Source organism: Rutilus rutilus (assembly GCF_951802725.1).
Source record: "Rutilus rutilus genome assembly, chromosome: 10".
Lineage (NCBI taxonomy): Eukaryota > Metazoa > Chordata > Actinopteri > Cypriniformes > Leuciscidae > Rutilus > Rutilus rutilus.
In genome coordinates this window covers 36,794,246-36,804,403 of record NC_140215.1, presented here as the reverse complement: position 1 = coordinate 36,804,403, position 10,158 = coordinate 36,794,246, and the positions used below count along the sequence as shown (strand labels likewise).

General features: G+C 40.2%; 1 protein-coding gene across 2 annotated transcripts; it reads left to right on the top strand.

Annotated features, from left to right (window-relative positions):
- Positions 1-231: 231 nt before the first annotated feature.
- rap2aa (RAP2A, member of RAS oncogene family a) lies at positions 232-9,832 on the top strand. 2 transcript variants are annotated; one of them, XR_014628977.1, is made up of 3 exons: positions 232-962; positions 6,000-8,377; positions 8,424-9,832. XR_014628977.1 is itself a non-coding variant. In XM_084421776.1 (2 exons), the coding sequence occupies exons 1-2, from the start codon at positions 649-651 to the stop codon at positions 6,235-6,237; spliced, it is 552 nt and encodes a 183-aa protein (XP_084277902.1). In that variant the 5' UTR covers positions 232-648; the 3' UTR covers positions 6,238-9,832. The 2 variants fall into 2 exon arrangements, 1 of the variants encoding a protein (XP_084277902.1); XM_084421776.1 differs by having other exon boundaries at positions 6,000-9,832.
- The last annotated feature ends 326 nt before the right edge of the window (positions 9,833-10,158 follow it).

Genomic DNA, 10,158 nt, shown 5'->3' with positions numbered 1-10,158 from the left:
GAACGTTAAGATCTTAATAAAGAAATGTGCGTTATTATTTCGAGATTTTACAGTGTGGGACATCAGATCTATGCAAAGTGTTGAGAAATCTGCTCTTGTGAATAAAAAAATGCAAAACAAGGCTACCCCTAAAATTCAAGGAGCAGGAGATGACCTAATTACGTCATAGTGTAAAAGAATCAGTGAGTCGTCTTTGAACTGGTTCGTCGTTCGAAAGAACCGGTTCGCCTCCACGAGTCGGAGCTCACAGTCACAAGAGCGGCGCGTTGGAGGCTCGGGATCCCCACCCGTGAGCATGGCGCTGTGTTAGAGTATTAATGAAGACCGGAGAGAGCAGACACAGACGGGAAAAACGAATATGCGCCCCAAATGAGCGGATTCTAACGGGCTGTGTTTCAATCCGCCGATCCCAGAGGCAGTCAGCTGAGCTTCTCCATGCAGTCTTAGTTTACTTCTATAGGATGGTGAGCTGAGCAGATGAAAAGCACAAGTTATTGCTGATAGCCCGTATTCAAGCGTCCCCCGTTGTGAATGATGCCCGTGATCATGAAGCGCTGCTGCGGGAAGCTCAAGGCTCGTTTAAACGCCCTGAACATGAACATCAGTGCCGTCGTGTGAGTGTATTTGGGTTGTTCAATCTGTTCAGAGATGCGCGAGTATAAAGTGGTGGTCCTCGGGAGCGGCGGGGTCGGTAAATCCGCCCTCACCGTGCAGTTCGTCACCGGGACGTTTATTGAGAAGTACGACCCGACCATCGAGGATTTCTACCGTAAGGAGATCGAGGTGGACTCGTCTCCGTCGGTGCTGGAGATCCTGGACACGGCAGGCACGGAGCAGTTCGCGTCCATGCGGGACCTGTACATCAAAAACGGACAGGGCTTCATTCTGGTCTACAGTCTGGTGAACCAGCAGAGCTTTCAGGACATCAAACCCATGAGAGACCAGATCATCCGAGTCAAGAGGTCAGATATGAGGCCTGTGCTATTGATGACATGTCATTTCTAGTGCTTATTATATTAAAGTGCGTATTATATGAAAATATCTTATAAGTTGCATGCATGTGTAATGGTATTGATCTCTTCTGGAGTGTTGTTGGGCCTTTACAGGCCTGTTGCTCGAGCCTTGATGTGTTTGATCCAAGTGCTGTGTGCATGAAAGATTCATATTTAAGTGATGGCATACACTTCACAAAGGAACAAATCATAGGCTATATATGCCGGTCTCATGTGTTTAGCAAACATTTGAATGATTTAGTGATGTTGTTGAAAGTGTTTGAAATTAAAATAGCCTCGCAGTGTTTATCAGTAGCTTTTAGTCCATGTACATGTGCTTTGAGGAATGCACATGTATTTAGAAGAGTTGATAATATTAGCTTTTAGCAGATACACGCTTTTCACTTCTGGCAAAACAGGCTGAAATACTGATGATTCATCTTGCACTCAAGGGTGTAATCTTTATTTGTCCAATCAGATGCCTTCTGGAGTGAGACAATCCCTCCCCTAATAACACATCAGTGGAGGAGAACAGAAGAGCATCTGAGAAACACCCTGAAAATGCTATTTCTTTTTGTTTATTTAATATTTTTCCGAAAATAGGAAATTCACTTTAGTGTTTCTGAGGGTGTATTAAAAATGCAAAAATGTTTTTATTTCTGAAATGCTATTTAATAACTTTATTGTGCTTTTACAAATGCATTTTGCAAATATAAAATGCGTTTTCTCTATCTTGCTTCTAGGGCTGTCACTAACGATTATATTTATTCATATTCATTTTTTTATTTAATATGATAATTCTCTAAGGATCAATTAAGATCCCATTGAAACAATAGGAATTTTCCTAATACGTCCTCAGTAGATTCTTTCTGGATGCTATTAGTATTCCTTAGGGTTGGTTCCCAATTGAAAAAAAAAATCTGAAGCAATCCATTAACAATAACATTACTTATCGGGGACAGTCAATGAAGAAAAGACATTAATAATTATAGCTGCAAGCTGAAATTAAGGGGCCAAGCAAAAAGAACATAAGTCATGACTGCATAGCTGAGAGTTTCAGACCAACTGCATCAGTGACCAAAATAAATATTAAGATTATCTAGTGAAAAATCACTAATACAATCACTAGTAATATGATTCAATAGTTTATTACTTTTGACCAATAGGTGGCGCTATGACCAAATTTATGTGGTGTAGTCGGAGTGACAATGACAAATGCAAAGTTTGGTGTCATAATGCCAGAGCATTGCAGAATTTCAGACATTTTGGCATCATGCCATCAACTTAGTTGATGCGGTAGCCTATATGAAAACGGTTTTGACTATCAACACACAAGCCACAACTTTTTGCCGGAATTGACTGAATATGATACAATTTGATTATGGTAAAAATCTGACCAATGGTCTTGGCGAAGTTTAAAAAAGTAGGTTTTTAAAGAATCTAAATGACGGACTCTGGCAAAATTGGTGTCTATGTTCTCGGCATAACCCAACAAAAATATTTTAAGACCAATTAAATTAGAATAGGCTAATTTTGCAAGTTTTTGAGTACCTTCAGAGCATAGTGCCGAAGACACATTATGAGTTTCATAATGTTTACTCCAATTCGTTCATAAAATACAGTATTTTTTCGAAATTCAAAATGGCTGATGCCCAAAATGATCGATATGGGGAAAGTGGGTATTGTTAGAGACCAGTTTTGTGATTTTTAGACCAAACTATTCAGATTTTAAATTTTTTCATATCTCCTGACCACTAGGTGGCACTGTGCCGAAACTGTGCAGGTCACCTCGGGTCATGGTTGTCATAACACACACCAAGTTTGGTCCAAATTCGCTAAATCATTGCGGAGATATTGCTTCATGTCCATTTTGGCGTGCTCTTCGCTGAATTTGTTTGCGCATTAATCGAGAACGGTTTTTGACTAATCAACTTGAATTCCGTAACCTTTTGTCGGCATGATCTGAAGATGTTCTGGTTAAATTTTCATGAAAAGCAAAGGAACAGCCTAGGAGTAGTTTAAAAAAAAACGATGAAAATTTTGTTTCTAGCCTTATATGGCTCAAAAGTTATTAGCATAAATGTGAGTGCAACTTTGGACAGTTTGCGCTACAAGGATTGAGTTAGAGACTCCAAATTGGATATGATGACAGATCAGACTGTCCTCTATCTGTGTGCCAAATTTCATAACTTTCCCTCAAGCGGTTTTATGGGCTACCATATATTTCCAAGAGTGGAAGAAGCGGAAGAAGAAGAATATAGGATAGGCAATGGATACAGTAAGTGCCTACGCACCTTCGGTTCTTGGCCCCTAATAAAAGAATTGGCTTGAAATGCTCATGTAACTCCCACTCTCCCACAGTCTCACAGTCAACCTGAACCAGAAATATATTTATTCAGACGTGCAAACAACATCATCTCTAGCACACATTCCCACGCAAATAATATAGATCTGCACTCTCACGCAGATGCCTCAGAAAATATTAAATAATTTAATGGCATAAATGTTTAACACAGTAAAAGCGATGCATAATGAGGTAGAGATAGCGGGAATAAGAGATGTCTGTCACAGCGCGGTTTGTTCTTGAAGGACGAGAGAGAGAACAGAAAAAGAGGGTTTAGTGCCATTTAAATATGTAACAGAAATGAATAACTAAAACAAATGATTCTAAATAGCAAGTGTAAATGTTATTATTGCTCATACCAGGTGAACTACAAACTTCAGTGATACTTCAGATGATGCAGCTTGTTGATGACAAAGTGTACTTGAATTTGCTTGCTGGATGATAAAACCAGCATGATATTTACAGACCAGAATATTGTGGAGATTTGGAGGCTTGCTTTTTCTGACTTGTGCCATTGTATATAATGCCCTGATACCACCCACAACACCCAAGATTTGCAGTGGCCAGCAACACGCACATTTTCTTCAGAAATTTTTTAAATGGTTATGTTTAGCCCGTCTGGACAGACGTCATGTGACCCCTGTTTTTTGGTCATGCCACCCACAAATGGTGAGAATCAAGGGCCATCTAGGCTGTCATTCTGGAAGTACTTTTAAACTGTGATGCCATTAGTGGTTTGCTAATAACAGGGAGTGTGTGTAAGGGGTGTGGCTTCAGTAACCCCACCCTCCTCAAGCCGTGGGCCACTGCATGGTTAGTGGTTATGGGTAAAGACATTCTTTTGCCTTCAGGGGAAAGCTGAACAATGCAGTTCCTGGAGTTATTTTAAAATGTCTGCCCTGAAGAGACTAATCATATGATATAGATTCTGATACAGTTGAGATAATTAAGCAAAAGTACTGTATAGTGATATAATAATATACAGTTGGGCCTTGCACGTCTCATTGCCTTTTTAAACATGGGAACAATATTAGACACACATTTTCATTAAAACAGTATTTCATGAAGTAAACTCATTGTGTCATTAGCACCCTAATAATCTGTTTGTAATCAGACAAGTGGCACAGTTGGAATAAAAAAAGTCACATGTACCCACGCCAGTCGGAAGGAATTTACCAAATCCGATCGAATTTTCATTTGGATTAAAGGGCTGGTTTAAAGCTACACTGTGTAGGATTTTCTCCCATCTAGCGGTGAAATTGTTTATGACTACCAACTGAATATTACTTTCTAGCCCCTCCCATTCCGAGGGCGTTTTAACTCCTACGGTGGCCGTATTATTTCAAATCTGCCGGCAGTCGCGAGTAATCTCCCCCTCGCATTCGTCACGGTGCCACTGAGTGTAAAAATGCGAAAGGCGAAGCTTGAATTTCCAGGTATGTCCCTCTTTGGCTAATGCATTTTCAAGATGGAGGCGCAACATGGCTGCCGCCATTCCGGTGACTCGCTCGTATGTATTCTAAATGGCAGATTCTACGCTTACGAGAATACTTGATTAGTTGGTAGACGTAATTACACATTAATGAGCACATATCATTTTAAAAGAACAAAGTGTTTTTTGCTAAGAATCAACTTACACAGTGTAGCTTTAAACCTTGTATTATCCGTTGGATAGGACAATTGATCAGATTGAAAACCAAAGTACCTCATGTGCAATGACGTTAAATGGCGTGATGATGCACCAAAACGAGCTGATGTTGTTGAGTAAAGTGTCATTAATGACTGTCGTGTCTAAAGTTCTCCTTCCACTCATCGCCTGTAAAGTGGAGCGGGACAACGCCAGTCTTGGCTTCAGACTTTTATGCACAAGCGCCTTGTTTTGGGGCGGGACATTTTATGACTTGATAAATATAAGCAGAACGGCACAAAGCTTCATGTGCTCGTCGTCTCCTAATCAGGACCCAAAATAGATAAGTATTAAGTCTACTTTTTAAAACAAAGAACAGAAGTGATGGCAGGATGATGGTTAGTGTGCGCCAACAGCAGGAAACAGAGGATGTTAAAAAATCTATTCCGATTTGAAGCTTGTGACATATGAACGCACGTAACTTTAAATCGTTCATGAAAAACAATGTTCAGATTCATCGTGATTTCATTCCGACTGAATCAAAACGTGTCCGTGTAAAACGTAAATATTGTCCTGATAATCCCCCAATCAGGGGTCTGGGACCCACTAAAGGAAGAGTCGGATATTAAACCTGATAGTTATTTGAAAAGTAAAAATATTATTAGAATTTTGCTTGCCATAAATACAGTGAATCCATGATAAATCCTAAGCACGTAAACCAATTTAATTATTAAAAAAGAATGTCTTTCTCATTAAACTTCATTTAGAAATATTAGACAATATTTATGAATGATGCCCATCCCTACTTAAAAACATTCAAAGCTATACAAAACGTGGTTTAAAAGAAGCTAAAAGTCGAGATGTGAGCTGAAATCATATTTCATTGGTTCCCTTAACAACTGTCAAATTCTGTGTAAGAAGCAGGGTTCCCGTGGTCTTGAGCGACCTGGATATACTGCATGAGGGAATTTCAGAAGGTCTGGCATTAATGTGTTTGAGGGTTCTGACGGAGACTGTGTGTGTGTGTGTTTCGCAGATACGAGAAGGTCCCGGTGATCCTGGTGGGGAATAAGGTGGATCTGGAGAGCGAGCGGGAGGTGTCTGTGATGGAGGGCCAGGCGCTGGCGGAGGAGTGGGGCTGTCCCTTCATCGAGACCTCCGCCAAGAGCAAGACCATGGTGGACGAACTCTTTGCCGAGATCGTTCGGCAGATGGACTACGCGGCACAGCCGGATAAAGACGACCCGTGCTGCTCCTCCTGCAATATACAATAACCCACCAACACACACACATACACATACACACAACTCACATTACAGTAGCTTTGATAGACCTTCTAGTGTCGGCGGTTTTCCATCATTCTCTATCTACAGACTCTGAGGATTTTTTGTCACTTTAAATTCTGACTGACTCAACCACAGGAAGAGCACTTGCCTTAGGTTTCACGTCTCCTGTCTGAGCAGGATCCTTCAGTGGAGATGAGTTGGACTTTTATGTTATTGGTCTTATGGTATTGATGATTTTATTTGAATTTGTCACCAGGTCAGAGAGCGAGAGAGAGAGAACAAGAGGGTTCTTAGCCCTATATGCTTCATATAGCCATATAATAATTTAATGATGACTTTCTTATTGTACATTGATTAAGGAAATCTTCAGTTTCTTTTCTGTTTCAGTCAGGTGACTTCAGCTTTGTTCCAAAACCTGGTTAGATGCCTAATTAAAGCCAAAGTGTTCATCACAGTTTACGTGAAGTAGATTTCATTATCACCATTGTACATTCGTACCTTTTCTGATTTTTCTAACCGTGTTACTCCGGACGCTCACTTCACACTTGCTCCTTAAATTTCTTTGCACTAATTTTTTTCTCCACAAGATGGCGACACTGTTTCACAGTCGAAAAGAAAGGGATAAATGAAAACAAACTTCTGGAAATGACAACAACAACAGACTGAGTACAAGGACATTTTTACTTGTCAAAACTTCTGGAGAGAAATAGGGAACTTTTTAGTGCGCGTATATCGAGCACCTGTGCTATTGAATTGCGTATAGCTTCAATGGCTGTGTTTTCAGCCGTACGCAAATGTAAACCTGACGTATACTTTGTGCTTAATGGTGTGTCCTCCTGTGAAGTCATGTTTCTGACATCAGGAGGTTCAAGTCACTTTTGTCAGAGAAAGATGGCCTTCTCTTCAGTAACTCCACAAGGTTTTTAAACTTGTAAAAACGAAGCGTTTCGAAGCGAAACGAGAAAAAGAACAAAGAATACACTCATGTGCGTTCCGCTCGTAAATACGAACTTTCCGTCATAACTTGAACACTCCATAAAATCACAAAACTGGTCTCTTTAGATTCGGTCCAGCATGTCAAGTCGAGCAATACCCAATTTTTCCCATATCGGCCATTTTGGGTGTCGGCCATTTTGAATTTTGTTGTAAAATGCTATATTTTACAAATGCATTGGTGTATCGTTATGAAACTTGGTGTGTGTCTTCGGCACCATGCTCTGAAGGTACTCAAAAGTTTTTGGGCAGCGCCACCTTGTGAACAAAAGTTATTATGAAATTTCCAAAAATGCTAATAACTTTTGATTAAATTAGACTATTGTAAATAAATAAATAAATGGTAAACGTTTTTTTTGGGGTCATGCCGAGAACATAAATACCAATTTTGCCGTAGTCGGCCGAACTTCCTGTCCTCCATTTTATTTTTCTTTAAAACCCTACTTTTTGGAACTCTGTCTACACTGTTTGTACGATTTTCACCAAAATCGAATCGTATTAACTTCAGACCATGCTGGCAAAAAGTTATGGATTTCGTGTTGATAGACTAAACCGTTTTCATATACCGCATCAACAAATTTGACGGCGTGATGCCAGAACGACTCTGAGGCTGTATCTCTGCAATGCTTTGGCATATTGAGAATGTACTCGTGCGTTCAACTCGTAAATATGATCTTTCCGTCATAGCGCACCATAAAAGCACATTGCCCTTGCATTCACAGAATGCATTGGAAATGAGTTGTACTGTAGACAGTGAGATTCAAAACATACTTGTGACTTTTTTGTAATATGTGTGTTCTGTGTATTTTTATGCATTGCACACACAACGTATAATGTTCTTAGTTTAGCAACATGCTAATGCCAAACTCTACAAATCCACTGTATGCACTTCACATTTTTCTGATATTATATATATGGGCTCATGAAAAAAACAACGCTATCTCACGACCAATTCGTACGAATGATAAAAAGTTGGCTAATTCGTACTAATTCGTACGACCTCACTCGTACGAATTTGTACGATTTGTCTAAACCCACGTGATGGGTAGGTTTAGGGGCGGGGTCAGGGGTAGGTCATTCGTATGAATTCATACGAATTGGCCAATTCGTAAAATATGTACGATTTTGCAAATTCGTACGAGTCAGGTCGTATGAATTCGTACGAATAAGCCACCTCGTAGAATTTGTACGTTTTCCCGTGAGATCGGGCTCCAACAAAATGAATATTCGATCAAGTTTAACAAGTTTATCCACATGCACGGGTTCGGCCACCCAGTGGTAAATGGTCACCATGATTTTGCCAAGTAAGACATGTTCAACATATTTTGTTGATCCTGGAACAACATTCTGAACAACTGAACCCTACCCATAACTTATCCCTAAATTCAGAGGGGAATAATAAGGGGGGAAAAAACTGATGTAGAGTCCCTAACCCAGGTTGTGAACCCGAACTTGACATAAACTGTAAACCTATCCCTCAAATCTGATTGGTTGATTGGAATGTTGATGGAATCACATTCATCTAATGCTTACTTGGAGTTCCAAATCCGTCCCCGCTGAGGTTGTTTCAGTCAGGATGCTGTCCGAGTAGGTGAACTTTAAGGCAGCTCAGGAGATTTTGGAACAGAGCTGTTGTCTTTATGCTGCTTCCATTCAAAGTCAGATGTTCAGAAGATGACACAAGGAAACAAGATGACAACTCTACTGTCAGCTTTGCAGTGCAACAATCGTGAACAAAGAACTTTTTTTTAGCAACCAAACTGGGGAGAATACACCATGCGTAACAGTCTGACTGGTGTATCAACAGAGAGAGTCATTCATCTTGATTTATATATTAGCTAAACATGTTTTATCATGCAGTGTTGGACTTTTTGTCTCCTTGATGCATTTTATTTGCTTAAATGTTGAATGTTTATCTCTGTAAATCCTGCTGACTGCATCGTGCACTCCTTAAGCGTGAGTTTCCAAGCTAGAAATCCAACTTCAAGAGACTTTGTTTTGCACTTTTCCAAGTAGGAATGTAAACTCTCGGAGTTGAATGGAATGCAGCATAAGTCCCGGTCACCGATTGGACGGGTCAGACGGGGTGGGGGACATTTGGACATCTGGACACTCTCAACGTTTCCTAATTTAGTGAAACTCTGTTTTCACTCCAAGAATCACATATGGCACTGTAGGACACGTCTCTTTCTATTTTACCAGCCCTTTCTCACTCGTCTCTTCAGCATCTAATTCTCTTTCTGCACTCATTCTCCTTATTCCTCTGTGGTTGAACGGCTCATTGATGACGATGGTTATTGGTTGACTTGTGTATACATTTGTACAGAGGTTGCCAGTTTTTCTTGGCTCCCTCCTGGCTGGGCTTGAGCTTCGATCTCGAGGCTGAACATATAGAGATTACGGAGATGGATGGATGTTGTGTGTGTGTGTGTCTGAGTGTATGTGTTTGAATAGAGAGCTCTGAGTCAGTATTGATTTTATATTTTTTTAATGTGGACATGTGCTCAACTCTTCTGAATGACTGAATGGTGACACTCTTTTTTTGTTTGTTTGTTTGTTTGGCACCTAAATAAAGTGCGTTCTTCACTCACACACATTGCAGTGGAGTTTCTGTGTGTTTTAATACCTACACGTGCGCAGTCCAAATCAAACACACTGTATGCCCACTTTATAAATACAGAACATTTGACAAGAACATGTTACGGTTCTTGTCAAAGGACAAAAGCGGGTCCTGCGCTGTGTGTGATGAAGTGCTGTTTGAATATCTGCACACACACGACAGGTTCTGCTTTCCATCAGGCAGGTTGTGTTTATTTGATGGCTGTTTAATTGTTTGGTTGTGATAGATACAAGTTAGTTATGTAACATTTAGCAGATGCTTTGCATCTAAACTGACTTTAAGGGTTTACATGAAGA

Coding starts and splice junctions, on each gene's coding strand:
- rap2aa (XM_084421776.1), top strand. CDS start 649: ATGCGCGAGTATAAAGTGGTGGTCCTCGGGAGCGGCGGGGTCGGTAAA. Junction 963..5,999: donor CAGATCATCCGAGTCAAGAG/GTCAGATATGAG, acceptor TGTGTTTCGCAG/ATACGAGAAGGTCCCGGTGA.